The sequence below is a fragment of the Pan troglodytes genome, chromosome 1 (genome assembly GCF_028858775.2).
Source record: "Pan troglodytes isolate AG18354 chromosome 1, NHGRI_mPanTro3-v2.0_pri, whole genome shotgun sequence".
Taxonomy (NCBI): Eukaryota; Metazoa; Chordata; class Mammalia; order Primates; family Hominidae; genus Pan; species Pan troglodytes.
The window spans coordinates 229010913-229038483 of NC_072398.2; the positions used below are offsets into that span (position 1 = coordinate 229010913).

General features: G+C 59.3%; 1 protein-coding gene and 1 long non-coding RNA gene across 11 annotated transcripts in view; one reads left to right on the top strand and one right to left on the bottom strand.

Annotated features, from left to right (window-relative positions):
- Positions 1 to 12822, bottom strand: part of PRDM16 (PR/SET domain 16) — a 375795-nt gene extending 362973 nt beyond the window's left edge. For all 5 annotated transcript variants that reach the window (XM_016952782.4, XM_016952775.4, XM_016952776.4 and 2 more), the window contains exon 1: positions 12739 to 12822. In XM_016952782.4, the coding sequence (XP_016808271.3) occupies positions 12739 to 12775 (37 nt within the window). In that variant the 5' untranslated portion in view covers positions 12776 to 12822. The remainder of the gene's footprint in view (positions 1 to 12738) is intronic.
- On the top strand, positions 11523 to 26637 carry LOC748078 (uncharacterized). 6 transcript variants are annotated; one of them, XR_001717380.4, is made up of 6 exons: positions 11523 to 11821; positions 13062 to 13811; positions 13985 to 14696; positions 16796 to 17401; positions 17564 to 18360; positions 20724 to 26637. It is a non-coding gene; the product is annotated as an uncharacterized LOC748078 (long non-coding RNA). The 6 variants fall into 6 exon arrangements; XR_008546529.2 differs by lacking the exon at positions 11523 to 11821 and having other exon boundaries at positions 13107 to 13811; positions 20724 to 21826; positions 22320 to 26637; XR_008546527.2 differs by lacking the exon at positions 11523 to 11821 and having other exon boundaries at positions 13107 to 13811; positions 20724 to 20948; positions 21451 to 26637.
- Positions 26638 to 27571: the final 934 nt, after the last annotated feature.

A 27571-nucleotide genomic window follows, 5' to 3' on the forward strand; every position in this document is an offset into this window, starting at 1 on the left:
ATGTCAGGGGTGCAAGGCTTGGGTTGGTGCTCACGGGGGCTTCGCCGCTGCCTTGGCGCACCGTGGCTTCATCTGCCCATCCTGCCTGCTGGCCCTGAAGGCCTCTGCCTCTGGGTCTGTGAGGGGAGCTAGGGATGGCAGGGTCTTGCTTTTGCAAAGCTGGTGTTTAGTCAGGGCAGCAAGGAGGTGGTCTCCCTTGCTGCCCTGCTGCCCATGGAAGGTCCCCCAACACGGGCCTTCCATGGGGGCCTCCCACATGCCCTGTGGCCAGGCTCTACCCACTCTCTAGTGACCGACACCCAGGGGTGGGAAGCGGCTGTGTGGCCAGGAGGTCCAGCTGTCCTGCCCAGTCCACAGCAAGGCTTCCTGGAGCTGCCCACTGCTCACCCCCCGTGCTCACAGAAGGAAGACCAACCCTGGCCGCCGCCATCCCTGTAGGTCATGCCAAGCAGTAGCCTATACTCTGCAGAGAGAGAGCTGGGGACTGTCAGAAAATGCAAGTCGGCGTTCTCCCCACCTCAGCCCTGCTCCTCACACGGCCACAGCTCGGTCTGGTGGGACAAGGAGGGGGCTCTCCAGGGGCCGGCCGGGCCAGGCTGCAGGAATGGGCCTCTCACGCCCACCGTGGCCACCAGCCCCCCGTTCCCTTTGAACAAGGGTCACCTGTCAGGAGCGGACGCAACCTAAAACCCTCTGGAAAGAGCACAGAATGACCCCTTATCAGGTGCCAGCACGGGGGACTCGGGGTGCAGCCGCGAGGGGCCTCGAACCCAAGTCCCGCCGCCGTAATTAGCAGATGAGATTCAATAACAAACAGCAGCTTTTAGCGGCTTTATCTAACCTCGGGAAGGTAAGACTAACACCTTCGACGGAGGGAAAGTTAAGACTCCGGGGCCTCTGCCCTGCGGTTCGGATTCCCAGCCATGAAACCAGAGAGCCCCTCGTGGCTACGCTATCTGCCCCCCGATTCTCTGAGCTCCCTTACTCTCTGCTCTTTTTTAGGCCTTTTGTTCATGAGGACACTCGGCGGAATGTGCAGACCCCCCCACCCGCCCCGCCACCCCCTCTACACACACACACTCTCAGGCACACAAGCTCTCCGGGAAGCGTTGGGTGCTCGGGCCGCGGTTCTGCTGCTCATGTGGGCTCACGGTCGGAGACGCCGAGTCTCTGGGGCTCTGAGATATTAACAATCTGCCATCGTCCCAGATTCGCCTGTGGCTGCTCAGATTTCCCCGGCCCGGAAGAAGCCGCCCAACATGTTCCTCGGAACAGAAATCCAGGAGCAGTTGCCCGGTCCGAGGGGGAGAGCAAGCTGGCTTTGCTCAAGTTTGCTTTTTCTCAGGCTGCAGGCTTAGGGGCCCGGGCCTCCTGTTTTTGCAAAATGGATTGTCAGCCGAGTTGATGAAACAAAATTTGGGGTTTCAGAGGACACCACCCAGCATATCTTAGTAGATCTTATTTTTAAAGTCATGCCAAATCACTTCCAGGGAAGAATTGATCTGTCTCTGATAGCTTTTCCTCCTGCCAATGTGATAAATAAATAATTAGCCACATTGTCGGGCTGTTTCATTAAAGAAAAGGATGGCTGGATGGGCCGGGGTAGAGAAACCGATCAGAAAGCACGGGTCGGCCGTAAATCCCCGGTGCTTCGTGGCACCATTTGTATTCTGTCAGTCACTCGCTGTACGCTCAGCCTGGGCTGGGAACTGAATACCCCATTCAGAGAGGCACTCGCACGGCGTGTTATTGCAATTTAATATTTTCACACACAGACACATCATTATCTGGGAACCTGACACTGGCAGCATAATTCTGTAATTTTTCAAGAGGGCCTAATTTTTCTAAATGCAAGCACCAGGGCCCGGGATTATCTAAACAGCCTCGTTTCCTCTTTGTTTCTTCTCAGGGGTTACAGCGTGCGGAAAAGTGCTCCAGATCGCTGCCGCCTCTCCACCTTTGAACTTTTCCGGTCTCTTCTCCCACAGTGACCAGCTGCAGAACGGCTTTGGGCCGGGTGGGCACGCGCTACTGAGGCAACCAACTCTGGCGCCACGGAGGGCTAAGGACCGGGGTGCAGCCAAGGCAAGTGGCTCTTTCAAGGCACAAGAGGGCAGAGAAGTGTGTGATGTTGCTGATCAACAAAAACAGAGTAGCTTGGCGGGCCCTCTCAGGCCAACCTCAGAAGCACGCTTGCCTGCAGGTGTGTGTGTTGTACACAGACACAGAGCACACACACGTCCGCACACTCCCTGGAGACAATCTCAACATGCCAGCCAGATGAAGGGGTATGTGAGGGGCCACTTCTCCCTGGAGCAGTCTCAGCTCTGGCCAAGAAAACACCCTCTGGTTTTCAAGTAGTTCAGAAACGCATCGGCTTTTCCAGGAATAAGAGCCTGCGGGTGATTTGCAAGGAAGGCCAGAAATCTCCCAGGAAGCCAGCTCCTGTGGCACGTCCCTGGGGCCAGGCCGCTCCATGCGGCTTGCTGCTGCCTAAGGCAGCAGTATTTTCACCAAGTCAATAGACACTGTCTGCATTACAGGCTTGCCTCCGAAAGGGACCCAGGGACCTTGGGACAGTCCCCCTGACAGCCCTGCAACCGCACCCCGAAGGAACCCTGTGCACACACAGGGGCTGGGCCAGCAGGGCGGCACGAAGGAGCCCTGTGCACACACAGGGGCTGGGCCAGCCGGGCAGCGCGTGGGACAGGGATGACAGTAGCCCCTCTGATGTGGGGCTGGAAGGGGCTGGAAGGGGCTCTCAGGCCACCACTGCCGAGAGATGCTGACATAGCCGAGACCTCTCCTCCCCATCACGGCCTTCACTCGGGAGCACAGTCTGAGGCCAAACAGGCCCGGGCAGCGGCGGAGATTCCGGGACGCGGCTCCACCAGGGAGGCGGTGGGCAGCAGGGAGTAAAATGAGGATTAATGCCCGGAGCCGTCGGAGACAGTCACGCCAACTTCCTGTTTGCCCGGGGGAGCACCGCAGCCACCCTGCGGTCACCGTTTGGGCTCCTCCGGCGAGCGTCATTTTTGGTCTTTGTTTAAATGTTTTACGGACTGATATGACCAGCCTCTCTGACGAGGCTGTTACAGCCCATTGGGCAGAGAGAAATGTCTGGGCATTTTTCAATGCGTTCCCCTTTCCCTGGGAGACCCAGCTACGGGAGCCATGGTGGAGTCTATTATGGAAATCCATAGTTGCTGTAATACCGGCTGCCAGGTCTGGATCAGATACAGGGATTCAACCATGTCACGGGCAAGAGCTCCCGGTCACATTCAGAGCCCGTTCCTCACGTATGCACCCCGTCATTTCCTCCCTCCGCTAAAACGTTGGCAGTGTCCTGCCTGCCACAGGTACTAGAGAAACGAATTTTATTTGAACTACCGAATTAAAAAGAGAGAGACAGAGGCTCACAGCAGCAAAGAAAATTACATAACCCTCCTCTCTGGCAGCCTCCCTCCCTCTCTTCTGGGCCTTTCGAATGTGAAACAGGGCTGGGAACAGGCACCTCTGCGCCAGTGCAGAGAGGAGGCCCTGAGCCTCGTGTCTAGGGCGGCAGGGGTTGGGGTGAGCTGTTGGTCGGATTTTGGCTTTCCTGCCATCTTAGACACCATGGTCCAGACCCCCAAGCGAGGGACCACTCCCCAGTGAGGACACAGAGTCTGTGTGGAGCTGCTGAGCCCCGACTCGCCACAGCGGGAGGCAGCCTGTACCACCCAGAGCTCGGGGACCCTGTCTCCCTCCAGGTGGGCCCCTAGCATGCATCCTGCAGCTGGAGAGGTCCTCTGCCCCCTGACATGCAGGTCTCGGAGCCCGGCACACGGGAATCCCACCACACCATGATTGACACAGGGGAAGATGAGCGGACGGATGGGAATGGAACTTGCAGAAGCCCCCAGCCCCCTGCAAGAACTAGGAGGCCTCTGATAAGAAAAAAAGTGGCACGTGCCAACAGCTGTTTCCACCCCAGGACAGAGGCAAGTACGGAGGAGACCCAGGGAGGCTGAGTGTGGGGAGGCAGTAGGGGAGGCATCCACTGCATGTGGCAGGGGCCAGAACAGATTCTGGCACCTGTGCCTCCTAGTTTGAAATGAGCAGCTAATAATCATTGCATGTTTTATTTCAGGGCTGAGCTCTAAGGCAGGGGTCAAAGTGGTTCTCCTGCTGCAGGCTAGGGGAGACCCCCGTGTGGTTTGGCTTTATGATGTGGCCCGGGCCCTGCCTACAGCAACGATACAGTGCTGGTGGTCCACGCACGGGGCCTGGCCTGTGACCTGCGGCCTGCACACCCACCCCACACAACACCCACAAAGGCTGAGGCTGAGGACTGACCAATCAGCTTTCCAAACAGGCCAAGGAGATAAAAACAAAACTCCCCATCTGACTGCCTGGCTGATTGGAGGAGACATTGTAAAGCACCCCAGCCTGGCTCCAGGACCCCAAATTCCAGGAAAAAGCACCTACTAAACACCCTGGTGGACCTTCCAGGTCCTTCTGTGCAGACACCCCTGCTGGAGGAACAGGTTCACACGAGTGCACACATCGCAGCACTTCAACCAAGTTCAAACTCACTTTTATTCTCCAAAGCGTCCTCACCTTTACCCGGTTTCACAAAGGGGAGAGTCCAGCAGCAGTGAGGGAGGGGGCCAGCCCAGGCCAGCGTGGGGCTGGGGACCCTGGGAGAGTGGGACACACACACGATGCAGAGTTGGGGTGAACAGAGCCTGGGTTTCTGGGGCTGATGTGGGACACTCCTGAGCTTGTGTCACAGGGCAGGGCCCGGGCCCACGGGAGACCTCGCCAGCAGCCTCCAGGAGGCCCATGGACCAGGACTTCATATTCGCCCCAAACATTCAGCTTTGTTATTCTTCTAAAGTGGGAAAGGAGACAAAGCTACTGATTTCCCAACTCCACAGCACACCACACAGAAAGCAAACTGCAGGCCTGGAGACCTGCCCTGTGGGGGTCACTTCAATGGGGACTGGCCCCAGAGCCAGAGGTTTGGGGAGAGCCAGCCAAGATGCAGACCAGCCCCTCTGAGAAGCAAGAAGGGGCTTCATACCCTGAGATGTGTGCTCTGTGGAGTTTCCTGTGTCCCCCCCAAAAACACCCACCATCACCCCATGTTTAAATTCCTTATAGAATATACATTTGGTGTCAGAGGAGAAAACCAAACCTAAGTAAATCCATCCAGGTAAGTTGGAAGGCTAAGGAGGGACAGGGAATAGTCCTTAGTGTGCCCAAGGAAGCCGAGCCGGTTTCTGGGAATAAACTAAGAAGCCCCGGTAAAGCCTGGAAAACCTCTCCTCGCACACCCATGCAAAGGCAGCCCTGGCCCCTGGCCTCCAGCTAAGCCGCCTGAGCCCTTTCCTTCCTGTTAATGCCCCCTGGCACTACCTGTGGGCGAGGAAGGAGACAGACACCCTCGGAGAAGCCCCAGGCTCCAGTGCTTCTGCCCGGGGATACTGAGAGCAGACAGAGGCTGAGCCCATGTGTCCCTGCTCCTGCATGCCCTGACACTTTCCCTGAGCCACTCCACGCGGGGGACCAGCCGGCGGCCACTAGCAAGGGCTTCCGTGGCACAACTCAGCCTCCTCAGAACACATCTCAGAAGCAGGAAAAGCAAACTCTTCCCTCGTCTCCCCGCCCCAACAGATCCTCTGAGAGCCCCAGGTCCACATCAGCCGGACAGGGAGCACGTATCCCACACCCTCCCTTCATCCAGCAGAGTCAGTGCAGATGTGGCCAGGGCTGCGGCAAAGACGTGGATCGCAACACACACGCACACCTGGACACACACACGTGCTTGGACACACCCCTTCACACACCCACGCTTGACAGAGCACGGGCTGGAGCTGCACAGTGTGCTGGGAAGCCTGTTATCCTGAGAGGAGCGCGGGGCCGGTGGGTTTCCTCACAGCAGGCTCAGAAAGCCGCTTTGCCAAGCAGGGCCTCGAGGTGGGCAGAGCAGAGGCTGCTCCTGGTTCTGCACATTTGAAGTGGGCACCCCACGCGTGGGGGGCTTGGCTCACTCCTGGTCAAGCCTAGTGCGTGACTCCTCCTCCCCCAGGAGGATGGTGGGCAGCAGCTGCTGAGGTTCTGCAGCCCTGGCCTCTGGGGTCCCCTCTGGCCCGAGGTGGATCGCAGATGAGCCTGTCGCCGCACTCACTGCTCCGCCTGACGAGTGGGGTTCAGGCCAGGATGAAAAAGGGACCCCTCCTCACCGGGTTCGTTTCAACACAGGCTCCACGGCCTCCACTCTGAGAGGTGCGTGTGCAGGCTTGGAAACGGCACCGCCATCGGCGCGGAAAACGCGCATGGGACGGCGCGGAGCCTTATTCAGAGGAGATGAAATAGTCACTAGGACCCAGCCATGTTTTAAAATGATTATAAATTATTTTAACAGTGCATTTGCAAAGGGTTATAAAAACAGCCATAATATATTTTTTTCCTTAGATTCTAGAATTACCAGTGTGACAGCTAATGCAATAATGATTTGTTTCAAATGCCAGTGTTTAAGCTGTATAAAGCTGATTTTATACATTTTTCCAGTAGGCCGCATTGTAGTTAATGAAATTAAACACACCAATCGCATTTGTCCCCAGGGGACGAGGAACTGAACACACCACTGGTTTATTTTTTTATTAAAATAAATTGCAGCCGGCAAGATGGACTAATTGCATACAGAATTGAAAAAGAAACATTCCATTGATATAATTAAGCCAATTTTCGTGGACAGAAATAGTTATAGTGGATATAAAATAAGCAAAACCTTCACCAGAATCTGACTTCCCTCCTTTTCTGCCCAAAATGTTAACTATTAAACAAATATGATCTTGGAGCGGCCAGCACTCCTATCTTCAGGCCTCGGGGCATTGTTCCCGCGTCTCAGGCTAGGCCGGCCAGGCGGGCCAGCCCAGGCACCTCCAGACCGTGGAGGATTTGATGGCAAAAGCCCAAGAGTGAAGTGGTCAGACCAGGGAGAGGCCACTCCTCCCCTGCTCTGGGCCCACCGAAGCTTGGGAGCACTCCTGGCCCAGGATGACCACTGTGGCCCTGGCTGCAGCCTAGGAGACACCCAGACTTCAGGAGCCGTGGCCCACGCCAGGCTGGACCAGGGATGTCAGCAGCCGGCCCCTTCCACCCTGCAGCTCAGACCAACAGGACAGCAGCAGCTCCACCTCCCCCTGACTGCTGGGCGGTGGGTGGAGGCGGGGGGTGGTGGTTATTCCCCTCCAGATCTGAAGGGTGGCAAAGGGCAGGTCCTACACCTCCCGGGCCAACCTGAGCCTCCTGCATTTGCTCCCGACGAAGGCAGTGAGCGAGGGAGTGTGGAGGGTGCAGGCCAGGCCACCCGACCAAGGCTTCTGCTCCTCTGTGCCTGCCCTTGGGGACAGAACACCCACAGAAGGGGCAGGAGCTGTGGGGGACGGAGCCCAGCGGGAGTCCAGACCCGGCAAAGCAGGAATCCAGCCTGCAGGTGTGAGGTCACTTACACGCTGGACGCACGTGACGTCCTGCCTGCTTTTTAAGAACAGACCTGCTACAAGTTGAGCATTGGCCTTGAGAAAATGCTTAAACCCTGACACGCGCGCACACACACACACACACACACACACAGAAAAAACCCTATGGAATTAACGGCAGCCTGTGGTGCTCTGTGGGGGAGGGGAATGCTACATAAGAAGCCCTGGAGGTCTTCACTCCACTGCATTTCACTGGAGCCTCAATCTGCTGTGTGCCCTCCCAAGAGTTCCTCCACCTCTCTGCGTCTGGGGTTTCTCACTCCCAAAAGTGGTGCCTGCTCGTCTGCACTCTGTCTTTCCAGGGTCAGTGAAGGGAGGAGGTGTCCTGTCCCCCAAGTGCACTAGGGAGCCCGGCCCGTCTCCCGAGGTTGCCGGCAGGGGCCGGGGCTGCGGATCAGACTGGGCAGGCGGGTCTACCCTCGAAAGCCGGACCCCCACCCTCTGCCTCGGTTTCTCTGCACCGTCTTCCCTCCCCCTACAGCCCCTACTTAAACCCAGGCGGCGCGCGCTCCCGCGTCTCTCGGGGCGCGGGTCGGGATGTCGCAGGGAACCCAGGCAAGCGGGGGGCCTGGCGCCCACGGTGTCCCGCACGAGGTCGAGGGTCGGCGGTTGGGGACGCGGAGGCCGCCCTCCTCCGCAAGGGAGACTAGGAGGAGGGGACCCCGGGGTCCAAGCTGGGGCTCTAGAAGGGGAGAGCGCCGCTCCCGCTGGGCCAGGGTCGGGGCGCCAGGCTGCGCGGTGTGGACGCGGGCGCTGCTCCGGGGTAGTTGGCCGCGACTTTGTGCGCGGGGAGTGGGAAGTCGGCCGAGACCACCGGCCGGCCCGGGGTCCCCCAGGCCCCGCTCCCCGACCCGGCCCACGGCGTCTGCAGCCCTCGGCGGCTCGATTCTGAGCCCGCGGCCGCCGCTGCACCGCGGCGAGGCCCCAGCCAGCTGGCTTCGCTCGCGAAGTTTCCTTCCCGCACGGGGAAGTCGCCGGAGCTGCTCCTGGTCCTCCCGCGCCGGCGACGGGAGCTGCAGCTTCCAAGACTCGTTACACGGGTTTGATTCAAAACCTGATAAATTGTATTTAACGCTATTTGAAAATTTTAAACGAAATTATTCAAAAGATTTTTAATCCCGGATAATTTTTGTTGAAACTCTAATTATACATCACCTTAATTACCAGCCCAAGCCCCCCAAGGATCCCTAATTGCCTCCTAATTGAATAAAACAGGGGGCTAATCGGGCCCACAGCGGCCCAGCGAGCTGCCACCAGCCTCACCTCCCCTGAGGGGCCTGGTGGGGGGAGCCCCTGGCTGCCGGGTCCCCTTCACCCAGCCTCCCGGCAGAAATGGCAGACCTGGTCCCCTGCCCTGCGCACTGCCTACAGGAGGACTTGGGAGCCGAGGAAGCCTCGGGGCCAGGAGGGGCCAGGATGTCGGGCCGGCACCTGCTCTGGAAGAGCCGCTCACAGGACAAGGAGGACCCCCCGAGTGGGCGTCTGGTGGTTGGCGAGCCAGGCATGGCCGGTGCCTGTCCCCAAGGAGCCCACCCAGCAGTTGCTCCACAAGCCAGCTTGGCAAGCCCCTCCTGCCAGCTTCCGAGCCATGGCACACCTGTGCAGCCAGGGGCAGAGGGAGGGGGCCTGTGGGTGACACACAGTCCACTGCCGTGGGGCACCAAGCCCTGGCGGCCAGCCCCGCACTCCACCCCTCCACCGCAGCCTCTGTGTTTTCGTCCGAAGCGGGGCAAGACGCTGGATTCCCGCCGGACGTCCTGGCGCTGCTGCCCTAACCGGCCTTCAGAGGGAAGGCTGCCGTCCTGGCTCTGGGGAGGGGACTGGTGGAAGGGGCCAACTTCCCCAGGGAGGGTGGGAGAAGGGAGGGCCCAGCCAGCCTGGCCTGTTTCTACGAAGAAGGAAGGAGGCTGTGAACTGGGCCTCCAGCCCCGCTTACCTCTACCCTGTCTCCAGCACACCTTCCACACGCATCACCCTCAAACACGAGCAAGACACACACAGTCCCCATCTAGTGGGGGCTGCAGCTCCCCCACCCCAGGGGCTAGATGGGACTTGTGGAGAGGACACTCCCCCAGCCCTGGGGTATGTGGCATCTAGGACATGGGGTCTGCCACCTAGGTGGGGATCAGGCCTCAAGGAGCAGCTCTGATGGGGGTGCCGACTGGCACATCCTCCTCCTGCACAGAGGCCCCCAGCTGTGCTATGAGGGCGATGGTGATCCAGAGGGCACCTTGGTGGTGCTAACCCCCCACTTGCCCACCTGGCTCACAACAGCCCTGGAAACAATAAGCTTTTGTTAAGCATTGAGTTTGTAAATGTGGGGCTGCAGCAGCCCCTACCCCACCGGCCCTACCGCCCTGGCTTCAGTAGGGGGGACCCTGTCCCTGAACTGTCCTCACTCTGTTCCTGGCCCCCAGGCTCAGGTGGAGGAGGCTGTAGGTTTCCCATCAGCTGAGCCACAGCCCCGGCTTGGGTGCCCCAGTGGCCACCTCTGTCCTTGGAAAGCTCAGCTGGAAGCCCGGGTCACCCCCGGAGCCGCCACCATTCGGCCCTTCACAAGACCCAACCCAGAGGAGTAACCCACCTGAACTGAGGCTTGGAGTGGGGTCTCCAGGGAAACACAAACGAAATTACACCTCCAGATGCACACTCGGCGGTGGCCCCCGAAATGCTGGGTCATGGGGTCACCTCCACTGGCCTGGTTGCTGTTCTGTGCCCAGCCTGAATACCAACCTGGTAACCATGACCTTGCCCCTGCCCCACCCCACAGTCCCCTGACCTGGTCAGCATTGTGGGGAGGGGAGGACCTGCTGGCTGGAGTGCTGGCCCTACCGCCTCTGACTCGGGTAATGGACTATGGTCCCCGGGGAAGTTCACATCTGCTTAAAATATCGCCTGATGAAGTGCAATTCTTCAGCGGATCCTGCCTTGCTCAGGGCAGGCAGTGTGATCCTGAACCTGCCTCAGCCACCTTGGGGGGCCTGGGACAAGCGGTCCCAGCTGTGGAGCCTGGAAGGAGGGGTTCCCAGCGCTCGGCCAAGTGTGGACAGAGGGCCGAGGCCTGGCAGTCACCTCTCATGGGGTTTTTCCTCACTAAAGACTCTCGGGAAAAGGAAGCCAGCGCTCGGCGCTCCCGCTGGGCCCGGCTCTCCGGCCTCCTGGCCAGATGGCTGCCAGGCACCAGTTCTGGTCCTGAGCGGACCCGGTCCCGGGCCACCTTCCCCACCTGGCAGAGGTGGAGCCGGCGGAGAGCTGGGGCCTCTCGGAAGTTTCCAGGGCCGCGCGGGTGCGCCGAGTCCGCCTCTCGCTTGCAGCGAAGGCCCCGGCGTCAGCGCGGCCGGTTTCCCCTTTCTCGCTCCAGCTTAGGGCCCATCCTGGGCGAGGGCCTGACCTGGCGGCCCACACGCAGCCCCGTGGTCCCGACTCTGAGCAGGCCCGCGGTGCACACACAGAACCGAACCCGAACACGCACACGCACACCCCACGCGCGGAGGGCCCGCAACGCCGCGCACAGACAGCCCCTTCGCGTCGGCGGCGAAACGCCCGGTCTTGTTCGCACCAAGAGGGGTCAGAGGTCACGGGAGGCCGAGGCCGAGGGCACCCGGCAGCGGAGCGCGGCGGGAAGGGGGCGCCTCACCCAGGGGCCGGGAACGGCCGATGGCGGGGCGCAGGAGCGTCCGGCACAAACTCGGGAGCTGCTTTTCCCTGGTGCACAGAGCGCGGGGCCTACGGCCGCGGGGCAGCTGTTGGGACGAGCCGGGCGGGCCCCGAGCCGAGGGAGCGGAGCTTCGGAAAACCGCCGCGAGTCCCGCGCGCACCCGGCTCACGTTTGGGGGCTCGGCCCCGGGAGCTGCGAGGCCGGACTGGAGGGACCCGGCCCCGGAGGCGCGGACGGAACGGCGTGGGTCGGGCGGGGACCTCGAGGGGAGCGGCCCGGGCGCCTCTTCTGCGGGTGGGCGGGCGGGCGGCCTGCAGAGGAGGGGGCGGCGGGAGCAGGCGGCGCCGATTCCGCTCCGCGCGGCGCTGGCCGCTTCGCTGCACCCGGGGCTTCGGCGGGGCTGCGGGAGCCGCGCTGGCCGGGCCGCGGCGCCGCCTGTCCTCACCTGCCCGCCCGCCTCACCGCGGATGGCGCCGGCGACAGGGGCTGCGGGGTGCGCGCGGGCTGCTCGGAGGCGCTGTGGCGGGCGAGGGCGCGGGTGGCTGGAGCACCCGGCCCGCGGCAAGGACCGGCTGGCGGCAGGCGGGGCGCGCGGAGCCCGGGGCTCGGCCGAGACGGAGCGAAAGAGAAAGTAAGACCGGGGACCGGGCAGTCTGGCCGGGGCAGCTCTGTCCCCGCCGGGCCCGGCTGTGCCAGGCAAGCGGGTACAGAGGGGTCCACGCGGGCCCGAGGGCGGCAGCGGCGGGTCGGGAGGTGGCCGGGTGGGTCCCTCCTGTCGGAGGCACGGTCGCCCCGGCGGCCCGCGCAGGCTGCCGGCGTCCCAGAGGAGCGCCCTCCACCACGCGGGGCACAGCCGGGGATAAACTTCACGACCACAGTTCCTAGCCCGGGCAAAAGTCTCCATTTTGCTCCCCAAGTGGCTGCGGCTGTCCCGCCGTCGCCACCCCTGCCCCTGCGCCCGCGGAGCCGGGTGGGCGCCGGCCCGCGCCCCCTCCTCCGCCCCTCCCCGGCTCGGGGTCTCCCTCCTCTGCGCCCGGCTGGCGGACGCCAAAGGCGGTGCTCTAGCGCCCACTATTTCAAAAGCCCGGAATATGATTTGACCAGGACTGAGAGCCACTCGGAGAGAGAGAGGGAGAGAGCGAGCGGGGAGGAAAAAGTTGCTCTCCCCTTTCGTCAACTTTTCGCTAACTTTCACTTTTCGCTCCCCTCCACCCCCGGCCCTCCCCCTCCGCCCCCCTCCCCGGCCCCCACCGCGCGCCTCGGGTTCCCGGGCCCGAGCGCCTGACACTGGTGGGGGGGGAGGGGGTTCCGCGGGGAGGGGGCCGGCGCCTTCGGGGAGCGCGCGGCCCGGGCGCCCCGAGCCTCCGCGCCGAGCCCGGTCGCCCCGGAGCGCGGGAGGCGGAGCAGCCCCCCGGGCCGCGCGGCCGAGCCGGGGGCCCGGAGCCGCAGGCGCGCCGGCCGCGCCCCGACGCGCACCCCTGGCCCGGGCGCCCCGGCCCGGCGGCCCCGGCCCCGGCGGCGCGGCGCGGCCGAGCGCGGGAGACTTACTTTTGGCTAGCTTCCTCGCCCTCGCCTTGGATCGCATGGTGTCGGCTCGCGGAATCTCTCTCCTCCTCCTTGAGTCCAGAAGCAGCCACACACTATCTTCATCTCCCCAGCATTGTCAGTTTGGACACCTTCGCACATGCGCACAGAGCACTCAATCTGACACCCCTCGCCGGGGCCAAAAAAACTTTGCAATGTATTCATCATCCTCATCGTCGCGCCGCCGCCGCCGCCGCCGCCGCCTCGGCGCGGGATTGGGGGGCTCTCCTCGGCCTTCTCGGTCTTCGTCTCACTTATCTCTCCCCCCTCTCCCCCCCCCTTTTCAGCGCAGCTCGGAACTGGCCCTTTAAGAAAACATTCCGTGTTCGGCGCTCCCGCCCGGGGCCCGCACCCCGGACACTTTAAAAGGACCCAGGTGGCCCCGGAGGCGAGGTGACTATCCCCCCACCCTGCCCCTGCGTCGCGGCGCGTCGCGCTGCTGCTCCCGCCCCAGCCGGGGCCGAAGATGGGGCGGCGGCTGCGGTTTTCCACACGACTTCCTTGGATCTCGGGGCACACGCGCCGATAGTTCGGACGCGAGTCCGGGCTGGTTTTGCTCCGTTTTACTGCGTTTGATTACTAATTTAAAAGCTTTGCGTTCCCCGTCGCCCCGGCCCGCTTTTCTCCTGCATTCTCCCCTCGGCCCCCGTCCCCGCCCTGCGATCGCTGGAGGGGGCGTCGGGGCTCGCGCGCCAGAACCCGGCTCCTCCGAAGCCCCCTCCGGGCCCCACCGCCCCCCTCGGGCCTCCCGGCCCCCGCCTCCTCCCCTTCGCCCCCACCCAACGGCTGCTGCTTCGGGCTTCGCGGCTCAAAAACAACAGCGGAGGCGCCGCCAGCTCCGCGCTCCGCCACTGCCCAGGCCGGCGGGCGGCACTCGGACCCGCCGCCCTCGGTCCCTCGCGAGGCCACGGAGGCCAACACGCCTCGCACGGGGGGACAGCGCGGGGGCAGCCGTCCAAACACCAGGCGTCCTCGGCTGGTCGTCCCAGGGCGCCCGCACCTCTCCGCCCGCGCTCTCCTGCCGCCGCGCCCCCAAGGTGAGTACCCGGCTGCGCGAGCGCCCGAGCTGGGCCACCTTCGGGGACCCGAGCCTCTGGGGACACTCCCCTCTGGCCTCTCGGGGCCCAGGTGCGTAGCGGGCGGAAAGGCCGGCGGCGCAGGTGGAGCAGCTCGGACGGGAGCCGACCAGACGCTTCCTCTTCCCCTGTAGTCCCCAAACTCCGAGGCGCTGCGGTGGAGGGGCCGGGCTGAGCGCAGGCAGGGTGGCCCGGGCCCAGGAGCCTGACGGCCTGAGTGCGGATTTCTCATCTGAGTATCTGGGAATCGAGAATGAATTGGAAGAAAACCGAGGCGCTGCCCTGGCCAGGTTGCTGCCCCGCACCCTTCCGGAGCACCGAAGTCCTGCCCGGCAACGGGACTTGGAGCTGCCGCAGAGTCAGCCTGAGCCCGAGGCAGGGGTCGCGCCCGCGATGCGGGGTCTCTGCGCCGCCCCGCGAGGCTCCTGGCCGTGCCCTCCCTGCCCTTTGTTGTGTAATGAGACCTGTGGCGGCTCCACTGAGACCCACACGTGCAACTCCGCGCCTCCGCGTTAAAGGAGGTGAAACGCAGCAGCCCTGAGAAACCCCGAGACCCCGGTGTCCTAGCAGAGGCGCCCCGGATGGGGAGGGGCGCGGGGCCGGCGCCACCCCAGAGGAAAAGCCCAGCGGAGCCGGGTTGGGCAGGAGCTGGCGGCGGCGGTGCGCTGGGCCTTCTGCCTTGGATCCTCCGCGGTCGGCACCGCTTCCCTGCTCAGATTCGAACCCAGATTCGGCTCCCAAGGCTCCCACGACTCCAGGGTGCCCAGTCTTGCAGCCAGCTCGCCGCCCGAGCCCCGGATGGAGGAAGCGCTCACTGGCCGCTACCTCCGCTGTTTCTGGCACCAGGTGAGTGTCGCCTAGAGAAGGGCCATGAGCAATGGCACAGCCCCATTCCCTGCCGTCCTTTCGAGGGTCTGTCGACCCCTTTACCCACCCTCCCCACACCCTGACCATCTTTCTACAGGGGTTGGGGCAGAGAACAGCTCAGTTTACAGGCCCGGCTCTGGAGGTCTTGATCTGCCTAGCCAACTAGGGCACCGCTGCAGCTTTGCACGGCCAAGGCCAGTTCTGAACCTGCTCACCCCAGTGGGTGGGAGGTGCTGGAGCCCAGGAACACGGGCGCTGTCTTGCCTAAACCCCACCAAGGGCAGGTTCCCAACGGTGGGCCCAACCTGGCTGGAGCTGCTGGCTAGAAAGGACTCAAGGTCACTCCCATATCTCTGCACCCAGGTCCCCCTTGCTCCTGCCTGAAGCCTCCGCAGGTTTGGGAGGAGGCCTGGGGAAGTTACTATGGTGCCTGCGAACCACTCCCACCTGCAGAGAGGGTCCCTTCCCCACCCTCACCCTGCAGCCCAGCAAAGACCTCCTTTGCCCCTGGCCTGGAGGTAGCCAACAGATGCCAAGGTTGTGCAGTCCTGGCCTTCTTCTACGGGTGCCCCAACTCTCTCAGGCCCTCTCCCTGCCTCCTCCTCCAGCTCAGGAGGTGGTTCTCAGAACCCTGGTCAGGCTAGGACAGGACAGCCATCCCTGGCCTGTTGCCAGCCCCTAGGGAAGAAGGGCAGGAGGTATGGGAGCAAGCTGGTCTGTGCCATCTGGTCCTTGCCCTCCACCAGGCTGTTGGGTAGGGATGGGGTCATGGATCTGCCTGGGAAGGGGTAGCTGCCGGTCAAGCCTCGCCAGGGAGACAGCCGGGCTGCCTACCTGCAAGGCACTGACGCAGCCCTGGCTCCAGTGGGGCAGTGTCTCCCCAGCCTGCTTGAGGAGCCCAGGCAGGCTGTCCCCAAGGCCATGGCCCTGGCCGAGGTTGCATCCTGGCCTGGCCAGGCCCTGCCCCCGCGTGGCCAGACTTAGAAGCGGAGAGCAGGTCAGGCATTGAGGAGTCCCGTGGGGAAAAAGGGTGAAGCAGGGAAGATCAGATGCAAGTCCTCCCTGGGGCCCAGTTCTGTGTCCCTGCCTGGCAAGGGCTTTGGGGGGCTTGGAGAACAGATAGGGCAAATGTAGGCCCAGTGGGGAAAAGGTTGATACTAAAAGGTCTAAGGGCAATTTTCAAACCAAGTCTAGCTCTGCAGAGCCTTGGGGCTGATGCCAGGCCCTGGGGCCCCTGCGCTGGGATTGTAAGTGCTGTGAGCTCATTCCTACTGACCTCCTTGGGTCGTCCAAGGACAGTGAGTGTGGGTTGGCCACATAGAGGCTCCTACACTGGACAACTGCACGCTGCTGTCGAGTTCCAAAACCAATTTCATAGCTGGGGTCTTGGAGGCTAGAGAGGGGCTTTAACCACCAACTTCTGCTGGGGTCTGGGCAGAGAGGGAGTCCATGGAAACTCGATTTCTCCATGAGCCCTGCAGACTCCCAGTGTTTCTAACGGCTGGAGACCCATGACCAGGTTAATTCCTTAGGGAAAAGGCCGGGTTTGAGAGCCAGAAATGCTGGTCCTGCAGTGCTGGAGGAAGCATCTTATTAGCGAGTAGGAGGCCCCCAAGCCCCAGGGGTTCCCCAGAAGCCCATTGAGTAGCAGAACTACCATGCCGGCCTGCCCTCCACTCCCGGAATCTACAAATGCATTCAAGGGCTAGAGGGCCCCTTCGCTTGGCCAGGCCTTGTGCCCCATGCCAACTGGCAGGGTCAGAGCAGCCCCAGCTGCCCCTACCCCCAGCCCCTCAGGCCCCAGGGAGCCCTGCTTCGGGCCGTGTGTGCAGGACAGGAGGTAGGCATGGCACCTGGCAAGATGGACTCACCTCACCAGGTTCTTTCTCTCCCACTTTCTCTCCCTTCACCTCACCCCTTTCTCTCCCACTCCTCTGTGCTTTTTGAACTTAGCCATGGGTTTTCAGATACTTGGCCTCAGGCTCTATTGAATTCCAGGTCAAGGTTTTACTGACTCCACACCCCCACCTTGTTCCTCCGGGTAGCAAAGAAGCACACAGCCTCTGGTTTACCAACAGGCTTTCCTGGGAGATTGGAAATGCCCCAGGTGGGATCCAGACCGCCAGCGCTCACCCCACCCCCAATACGTGGGCCACTGAGTCAGGCCAGGATGAGGCTCTTGCTCCCTGGGCATGTTCTCCTGCCCCACACTTGGTGAGAATGTCTCCCAGACTTGAGCAGCAGGAGCCAGGAGACCACAGGGGCCCTTGGGGATGGCTGACTTGGCTCCCACTAGACAGAGGGGAACATGGAGGCGGGCTGCTTGGACCCTATACCTCGAAGGGGACTCGATGGGGGCTGAATGCTGGAAGGAGCCTGCGTTTGGTCTAGAATGGTGGGGGTGGGTGGGAGACACAAGTCATGGAAAAGGCCATTTCTTCCCTATTGAGACCTCTGAAATGACCCGAAGTGGGTGCTTCCTCCAGCATCATGCCTCAGCCGCACACTGGGGCTACAGGAATCCCCCCAGACCCTGGGGTCAATATTTCGGGGCCCCTTTGAACCTTCTTCTCACCCGAGGCCTAGGAAACCTTCCTGTGCCCCAGAATACTTGGAGAGGACAGGACACAGGTCCCAGTTGTGGCCCAGTGGCGGCAAGGTTCCGTTCCCTGCACTGCTCAAAGGTGGGGGCCTCCCAAAGCCGATACCCGATTCCTGGTCCCAGAGTGGGTAGCTGGGAGGAGTGGACTTCCTAGGAATGTGAGCCATGTCGCTGATTTCGAACAAACCCCAGATGTCTGGAAACTGACTTATTTTGATTGCAAGAGGGTCCTTGTCCCTTGCAGATGGGCAGCTTCCGGGGACCGGCTTGCACGATGCCGTGGCCACCCCAGTGGAGACCCTCTGCCCGGCTTTGTGTCCTGGCGTCTCCACCAGGGTGCCCAGCTCTCCTGCGCAGATGTCGGGAGTATCTGAATGCCCCATGGGCACTTCGAGGGCCCAATCCGGAGTTTTTTGTTTTGTTTTGTTTTAAGAGATTGAGACTGTGAACCTGAACTCCCTTGATCTCCTCCCGTTGGGCCCAGGAGGGAGCCGAATCCAGGCCCAACCGGGCTCACTGAGAAGCTGCAGGAAGCCCCCAACGACTCCTACTCCTGTGCGGCCCATACTGGGCCAGGACGCTGCAGTGGCCGAGCCGCTGGGTGTCTGCAACGGGGAGCGCCCCCGCCGCTGGGGGCAATAAACGGAATCGGTTTCACACGCTTTCCCTCTTGATCTAAGAACCTTTAAAAATCCGCCAACGAATGCTGTTGCCTGGATGCGCTGCGTATGACCTTCAGCCGTGTGTTCACGCGCGCCCGCAGCCGTGGAGTGACGGTCCCTCCTGCCGCCCGCAACCCCGGGGCCTCCGGTCTGCGCACACCGGGAGCAACTTCGTTACCCACAGCGCCCGCGTCCTGCGGCTCGCGCGGAACTGCGCGCGGGAAGGTGGCAGAGCGACGCTCCAGAACGCTGCTTGCGTAGACGCTGCCGCTGCCTTCAGATCCCAATTCGGCCGCGCGCGGGCGGGGCCCTGGCAGCAACGAAAATGGCGAGCCTCGTAGCCTTCCGGGCCCGGCGGCCGCATTCCGGGAGTCGCCAGGTGGGTCCCGCCTTCCGTGTCCCCAAACGCCCAGAGCCCGGGACACGGGCCGGCGGCCGGGTCACCAAGCCAGTTCCCGGAATCGGCTCGCGCCGGAATCCATATTCGGCTTGCAAAGCCCGCTCCTGCCGTCTCTCCGCAGCGCGCCCTGCCCCACACTGCCGGCCCTCTTAGCTTCCAAACCAAATTTTGCCTTTCATCCTGAGAGATTAATACCCCGCAGGTGAAACCTTGGAGACGGAGCTGCGGTGGGTTTCTTTTCCACGCCTCAGTTTCCCCGTCTGTGAAATGGGGCCAAGCGCGCCTGTGCTTCTCCGGGAGTTTATTGCAGGGCTGGCTGGAGAGAATGGCTGGGTGGAAGCTGCCAGGCGGAGGCCCAAGGCCGCCCACCCCGTGGGCCTCGTTTGCTGAGCGGGGGTCAAAGGCGTGCGGGACAGGGCGCGCCCCACGGCGGCTCTGGAGGCGGCCCGGCCCGTCCCTGTCTCCTCCCCTCGCTCCCCCTCCCCCGGCCTTCCCGGAACTCTCCTCGCCCGCTGGATGGAGGAGGGGCGAGGGCCGACTCCGCCGCCCCTGGGGTCTCCCTCCTCCCACCCCCACCGCAGAGTCTGGCCCGCCCTGGGCTTTCCTCTCAGGTCCCTTTGGGTCTCCAGAAGCCCGGAGGTTTCGCGCAGACTCGAACCTGAGATGACACCACCCAGCACCCCAAATCCTGCAGAGTGTGGAGGGGATTTGGGGAGAAGGCAGGGGCTGCCCGGGCGCTCTGGCTGCTGGGGGTGGGGGACAGGGCCTGCCGGGGAAGCGGGTCGGGGGAGGACTGGAGACCCAGGCTCCCCTAGGTACAACGAACCTCGCGGGAGGGAATACGCCATCCCCTTACCCACTTCCGAGGACGTAGGTCTTTTGGCACCGGCGGCAGCCGCGTTCCCACACATCTGGGCGGGGCCCCGCAGCATGGCCTGGGGAGCTGAGGCTTCGGGATCCGGCACAAACTACCCCTCTGGGTGTAGACGGAGGAGGTGGGGTGTGGGAAGCAGGGGGCCATGGTCTGAGCAGACCTTCTCACCTCTGGGCCTCCCACCTCCTGGGGCAGGACTTACGGGGAAGGACCCGAGGGGAGTGGGGTGTCCAGAGGGACACCCAAGGGTCTATGCCTGCGAGCTTTGCTTTCTACTAAACCAATAATCGCAGTGGTGGTGGCAGTCGAGACACGGCTCAAAGAGCCGGCAAGAATAGAGCAGAGACCAGGATCGCCCCAGGCAGGGAAAAAATGACCAGTTCTGTAGAGTGACCCGAAGGTGATGGAATCACTCGGGCGTCCTCCTGGGAAAGAGCTGCCTGCTCCCCCGCCGCCGCCAGTACACCGGCGCCCATGCCCCGGGGGCTGGAGAGAGCAGCCAGGCACAGGTAACTCAAGAACTCCAGTCCCCTCACGGGTGCCGTGCTGTGGGGCGCCCTCACCCCCACACTTTGGGTCCCTGGGCCTCCTCATCAAAGCAGGGGCCCTGAGTGGCAGGAACACCCCTGTGTGCAGAATAGTGCCCCCTGCAGCCCCCACAGGTCACCTCTTTGAGGACCTAGGTGGGGCCTGCCCTGGGGACTGGGGTGAAGAGGGCAGGTCCAGCCTTCAGCAGCCCCTCCCCCATGACTTCAGTGGAATTACAAGGGGAACACCCAGGGCAGCTCCCATAGGCTGCACAAGGGAAGAGGGGAGGGCTTCTACTGAGGTGAAACAGTGACCCACCCCTCCCACACCGTCAGCCTCCCTCCCCTCTCCACCCTTCAGTGCTGGGACCCCAGGGCCCATAGACAGCTGGGGGAGTGGGGAGACAGGAGGAACTCAAGCTCAGCTTCTGCCTCCTGTCTTCTGGGACCCTCGGGCAGCCCCTCCAGCTTCCTGGGAGTCCAATTTCCCAAGGTAGAACGGTGGCGGCAGAGCCTGGCCCTGTGGTGGGGCAGCTGCACCCCGATGAGTGGCTTGCAGTTCCTGGAGCCCTGCAGGTTGTTGGAGAGGCAGGGAGCCATTCTCTCTCCCGCCTGCCCTCTTGCACTTCCTCTCCCAGAACCCAGCGCTACTCCCAGAGGCTCTGAGCTGGAGCCCTAGAAGGTAACCACCTCCTGGCTGGACACAGGGCAAGTTGGGGCCAGGCGTGAGGACAGGTGCCCCAGGAGCCACCTGCTCCACTCATCCACAAAGGCCTTAACTGGCTCAGGGGCCTCGAGCTCCCAGTCAAGCCCTGCCCTCCTGACCTTGTCCTGCCCTGGTGCTGCCAGTCGGGTGGAGGTGTCTCGGGGCCAGCTGGTCTCCTGGCAACTGAAGTCCGCGCTTCCCTTCCATTCACTCATTCCTTCCTTTCCTCACGCAGGAGGCGCTGCAAGGCTCCGTGCTCCTGGAGCTTCGAGTCTATGGTATGAGTTAAACAGAAGGGTATCTCCTCCATCAGATCTACAGGAGGGTGTCTCCTCCATCAGACCTGGAGCTTCCAAGGCATTTTACCCGAAGCTCCAGCACCTGGCCCAAGGCTGGGCTGTGCTGTGTCCTCAGTGAAAGAATGGATGAGTCACAACTGAATGACTGAAGAGCTGAACCAGTAGGTTTCCCTGGGGTTTCCACAGGCAGTTTCAGCCCAGGGGAAGACCCAGGGAGATGAGGGTCACCTTGCAGGACGCTGTGGTGTGGAGGCAGCAGCCTGGGGCAGGGACTGTGCTGAGTGCCTGAGGCCGAGCCACCCCTCTGTAACCTCCATAATCCATCAGGTCTCAGAGGGCCGTCCTATGTTCAGTAAGCCAATGCTAGCACCATGTGACGAGGACACAGCAGTGAGCAGCTGCCCAGGCCCCTTGCACTGTGTTTAGAAAAGGAAGCTGGCTTGTTCAGGGGTCCCCAGCAGGATGGGGGGCGGGGGCAGGGACCATGGCAGAGCGAGAGTTCTAGGAGAGAAGCTGGTCCACCCACAGGCTCCCTGGCCTGGGTGCTGTACCAGGCAGGGTGCTGGGCGTTGTGCTGCTCACTTCCCACCCCTCGGTTGCACCTGGGGGCTGTGTGGCCTTCCCAGTCCTGTTGTGGGTGCTGTGATTGTGCCCACCTTACAGATGGGAAAACTGATGCTCAGAGGCTTGAGCAACCTAGGCCAGGACCTGTCCTTAGAGGCAGAAGCAGGACTCAGAGGAAGAGCACCCTGACCACAAAGCCCCAGGTGACTTACACTGCAGGGATGGCACTCTCCGGGGTGTGCAGGGTGGCAGAGGTGCCTCTGCAGAGAGATCCCTGCCTGGGACCCTTTCCTGGGGCTCTTCTGGTGCTGGGAGTGTGAGCACCACGAAAGCCCCACTACAGTCATGCCACCCAGAGGGCGCTCTGGCCTCTTGGTCACCCGTGTCCTTCTGACAATGACCAACACACTTTTTTGCCAGGGTCCAGAAAGACTCAGCCACTGGAGTCTGTATTTCCTGAGTCCGCCTCTCACTGGTAAGTCCTGAGCCCCGTTCCTTCCCAGCACCCACTCTTGGAGCAGCTATCCAGGGCTGTGCTGTGGCTGCTGCGGTCAGGGAGAGGTCGCATGCTCCAGCCAGGGTCTTTGGGGGCTCAGTTTAGAACTAATACGCCAAGCAAGTCGTGCTGAGTGTCTGGGCTTCTTCTAGGAAGGTATTTCCAATCATCAAATGTGCCATTAAAAAAAAATGCATGTCAGTTAAGTGTGCACTAAGCCTGGACCACATGGGACATAGTGGTTCCAATAAACACGAATAAGCCAGTTTTCACATTAGAGAAATACCAGTTTCTTGCAGAAATGCGGTGCTTTTAAAAGAGGTTAATTAATAAACAGCAGGTAATTGTTCATGGCACATTGTGGCGGAGGGTAATTTTCATTTTAGAGGATGGAAGGGCCAAATACCCCTCCCCACTCAGCATTTTTCTGTAATAATCACCTCAGCTTCACCTCCGCCTTTCATTTTTACAGCTGGAGCTGTTTATCATCGCTCCAACTTTCACTAAAAAGGAAAAACTATCACTTAAACAAAGCCATTGAAACCCCAGCATCATATGTGGATTTTTTAACATAAATAAATCATACAAACTAAGATTTATGTTCTTGGAATGATGTCATTCATTGAAGGCTGCCTTCCCAATCAAAGCCGTGTTTAGTGATTTTTCTTTAGTGGGTGTGCTTTTTGCTAAATAGGAAAAACCCGTTCGGTCATCCTTGCTGCTGTCTTTTCTCGGTTTGGCCCAGAACATCAGAAAGGTTTCTCCCTGGGCCAGTCCACAGAGCCAAATGGTGAAAATGGTTTTAACTCCACAGACTGCTTTTAAAGCCTTTGCTTTGGAACCATTAAGTCTGAGATTAAAAGACTGTTAAACCTTCCCTAAGACTGTGTGCAGGCCTCAGCAGAAGTTTATGGTCCTCCCAGGTCTCCCAGAGCCTAGAATGAATCTCGCTGCAGAGTAACGCATCTGCAGAAGCTTCACCAAATTGAAATGAGTGAGGAGCATTAAAATCAGCACACGTGGATAAATAAGGTGTGGCATATCCACGCAATGGAATACTATGTCGCCATGAAAAGGAATGAAGAGCTGACACTTGCTACAACATGAATGAACCTGGAAAACATGATGCTCCATGAAAGAAGTCAGTCATAAAAGGTCACACTTTGTGTGATTCCATTTATATGAGATGTCCAGGATGGGCCAATCCATAGAGACTGAAGACATATTAGTGGTTGCCTGGCTGTAGAAGTAGAGGCAGTAGTACTCTGGGCCAATGAAGGCACTGGGAACAGATGGGCCACACCAGAGTCCAGCTTCAGCCCTCCAGGCATTGAAAGGAGACCATTAGCTGGAAGCCAGTGGGAAGTCGGGCTGACTAATAGGGGCAGGTGTCCAGGAGGCTGCAGTGTGAGGCTTTCATTTGTTCAAGCAACACACATTCACTGCACTCTTACCGTGTGCCAGGGACAGCCATAGGCCCTGAGACTACAGCAGTGATGGAGACAGACGCTGCTCCCATCAAGGTCATGTTTTGATGGGGAAAGCAGCAATAAGCCAAATACATATGGGTCTGGGGTGCCAGGCTAGACGATTCTAGTGCAATGGACATGAAAGAGGAGAGAGGTGAAGGCACAGTCTTCAACTGGTTGTTCAAGAAAGGCCTCACTGAAGTGGTGACATTTGGGCAGAGACGTGAGGGAGGGATGAGGGAGCCACCCAAGTGTCTGGGAGAACAGCACTGGGGCAGATGGAACAGTCAGTGCAAAGGCCCTGAGGCTCCAGTGACCAGTGTGGCTGCTGCAGAAGGACGGGGAGGGGAGGAGGGGAAAACCGTGTAGAGTGGCAGTGGGAGGACAAATTAAGGCTGCAGGTGGAATTAAAGTTGCTCTTTCAGCGATTTTAAAGTAGGGAGACGATTCCGGATTATCTGGGTGGCCTTAATGTCATCATGAGGATCTTTAAAAGTGGAAGAGGGAGGCAGGAGAGTCAGGATTAGGATGAAGTGGAGATATGTGAGAATATGAGGAAGATTCCCCTGGCTGTGCTGGCTCTGAAGACAGAGGAAGGGCCCACGAACCAAGTTACGTGAATACGGACAGACTCTAGAAGCTAAAAACGGCAAGGAAATGGATTCTAGAGCCTCCCCAAGGAAGGCAGCCCTATGCATGCCTTGACTTTAGGACACTGAGATCCATTTCGGACTTCTGACCCACAAAACCAAAATCTAGTAAGTGTGTGCTATTTGAAGCTGCTAAGTTTGTAGTAATTTGTTACAGCAGCCACCAGAAATTAATATGGGGAGGAAATAGGGATTTCATCTGTCCATAGTAAAGACATGCCGGGGGTGATAAGAATCTGAGCCCATCTCACCTAGATGAGAATGACAGAGTAATGACCACAGAATAGTGGTGATGGCCATCCTCACATCTGGCTCCTTAGCCACCCATGCCAATATGGACTGACTGCCTTCTACGTCTTGTCCATGGCCATTCTGTAGGGAAATTCCCTTGCATCTCCTGCTACCTTTACAGACTACATATTTTGTTGGATTACTTTCTCATTTTCATGAAGCATATCTTCTAGTAACTTCTGATAAAAGATGCATAGGAGATAACTATTTTAGGACTTCCACAGTACCAGAATGATGGATGGGCTGGGTATAGAATTCTAGATTGGAGATGATTTTTTTGTTCAGAATTTTAGAGAATATTGCCCCATTGTCTTCTTGCTACCAGGCAGCTATTGAGAAGTCTAGGAAGATTCTGTTTCCTCGGACTTTGTGTGCAGTGTGATTTTTCCTTTTTGGAATTTTATAGAATCTTCTTTGTCCCAAGTGGTCCCATATTCCACAATGATGTGCCCTAGAATGTGTCTGTTTTTATCCACTGTGAGTTCTTTCAAACTGAAAACTTGTGTCCATTAGCTCTGGGAAATTTTCTTGAAATACTTTGTTAGTGATTTCTACTCTCTGTTTTGTTTCTTCTTCATTTTTGAAACTTGATATTTATATGAGCTTTCTTCTGCACATATAATCTGTGTGTCCTCCAAATGGCTTTGCTCTGTTTGTTTCAATCTGTCTTTCCTGAGGCATCTGCTGATTCTTGGCTTTCTGCCCATGATGAGGAGCTGACTGGAAGTTCTGACAGTAAGAGAGGAGGGGTTCATTGCCCTTGAGACCCATGAATGGGAGTGATCCTTGATCCTTGGATGTCAGTATCTTTAGGAACTGACCTGATTCCCAGAGAAGTTACCCAGGGAGCAAGGGAGGGGTCTCGCTGCCAGTCTTCTTGGAGTCAACTTGGAGTTGAAGGCAAGGGTCTTTGCAGTCAGCTGCCTGAATTCTGGGAAATAAACCTCTGGACTTTTGCTGGTGTCGGGGAGGGGTGGTCGCTCAGGGAGGATAAGGAGGGGATAGGAATCCCCCTTTACTAAGCCTTCCTGATCGTAGCCACTCTTGCACCCCAAGTCCTAGAGGTACCCTTTTTTTTTTTTTGACGGAGTTTCACTCTTATTGCCCAGGCTGGAGTGCAATGGTGCGATCTTGACTCACTGCAGCCTCTGCCTCCTGGGTTCAAAAATTCTCCTGCCTCAGCCTCTGGAGTAGATGCAATTACGGGTGCCCACCACCACGCCTGGCTAATTTTTTTTGTATTTTTAGTAGAGACAGGGTTTCACCATGTTGGTCAGGCTGGTCTTGAACTCCTGACCTCAGGTGATCTGCCCACCTTGGCCTCCCAAAATGCTGGGATTATAGGCGTGAGCCACCACGCCTGGCCCCTAGAGGTAATCTTATACTCAGTCTTGAGTGTTAGGATTCCCCTTGGTTATAAATCTGGTAAAATCTCACCTTCCTGCTCTCTATTCAGGATTTTCTCTTGTCTCTGATCCAATTGCCACAGGTCCATCAGCAATTCAGCTTTCAGAAGGGAGGCCCACCCTTATGGGTAGATGCCTTTTGAAATCTCTTTATTGTGGTTGAAGTGGGGCTTACAGAGGGGACGCTATTGAATGGGTGTGTGTTTAGTTTGCCATCTTAACCCGAGGCTTTTGTGGCTATTTTAGAAAGACTGTGTCCATTCTTAGGTCTAGGCCCGATACCACACACAGTGTCCACACACAGGGGCTCTGACCCCACAGGGTTCTTTGGGTCCTGATCAATGATCTTTCTAGAGCCTCCCCCTTGACCTGCTTCTGGCCACAGAAACAGCTGATAAATGAAATTTGTTAGTTTCCTACAATGGAGCGTTGCATCGGCAGTGAACATAGTGACAAGAGTGCATGCTTATCACCATGCTGACATGCCCCTGAGACATGGGGGCGACCTTTAAGAATGTCAGCTGAAATATTAACAGCGGTTTTCCCTGGGTGATTAGATCTGATAATATTAAAACTTTTTTCTCTGTTATGTTTCTCTGCATTTAATTTTTCTCCACTGACTGTATATTAGTGGTGGAAGTGTTACAATGTTTAAAAATAAGAACATCAAAAAATTAGCCCAGGGTGGTGGTGGCATGTTCCTGTGGTCCCAGCTACTCAGGAGGCTGAGGCAGGAGGATCTCCTGAGCAGAGGAGGTAGAGGTTGCAGTGAGCCAAGATCTCACCACTGCACCCCAGCCTGGGTGACAGAGTGAGATCCTGTCTCAAAAAATAAAAATAAAAATGAGAAGAAAATCCTATCTGCCCTTCAATAACCAGCTCAGCCACTGCTACCTCCCGGGAGTCTCCCGTATTCCCACTGTTGGGAATGCTTCCTGCACCACATTAAATAAACTGCATTTTCTAAATATCAATTTGATTTCTGAGTTTGTCTCTCTTCTCCTGGGGTGTGGACAGCTGGAGATGTGGTCTGAGCACATCGCATGTTTGGACGGGAGAAGCACGGGTGTCTGGCCCCAGGCTCCCAGCCCGGAGGCGTGGGCGGGTGGGTGGGTATGCAGGCTCTGGAGTGACCCTGGATCCATCATGCCCTCGCTCTGGGCTGGAGCTGGTCACAGCTGTTTTGGCCTCAGCCTCCCCCTCTGTAGATGTGACTAGTGTGAGGGAGAGGGTCATTGACTGCATGTAGGGCTGAGGACCATGCTCCGTGCAGAGTGCAGAGCCCAACTGCTGCCAGACTGGGTCTTTGTAAATGAAATCAAATATAAGCCACATACAATTTCACGTCCTGAAACCATTTTTAAGTGTAGAGTTCAGTGGCATTGGGTACATTCACAAAGTTGTGCAGCCGTCATCATCCTCATTTCCAGTCGCTGCCCGTAGCCCCTCCCCAGCCCCTGGCACCCCCCTTTCTGCTTTCAGTCTCTATGGACGTGGCAACTCCAGGGACTTTGTAGAAGTGTAGTCACACAGGATTTGTCCTTTTGTGACCGGCTGATCTCACTTGGCTCATGTCCTCAAGGTTCAGCCGTGTTGTCACACATGTCAGAGTTTCCCGCCTTTTAAAGACTGAGTCATCCTGCGTTGCATGGCTGGCCCACGTCTCCCTTGTCTGTTCCTCCGTGGACAGTCCCAGCTGCTTCTGCCTCTGCCACGCTGTCTCCAGCAGTGCCCTCCCTCTGAGCCTTGCTTCTGTGCTGCCTGTGACTCATCTGCCCAGGGGCTATGGGCCTCTTTGGGGGTTCAGGACACCCTCTTTGACCTGTCTTCTCTGTCCCCTCCTGCTGCGGGGCTCCCGGCAGGGCTGTGTGGGGTCTGATCTGATTTCTTCCCTGTTCTCCAGCAGAT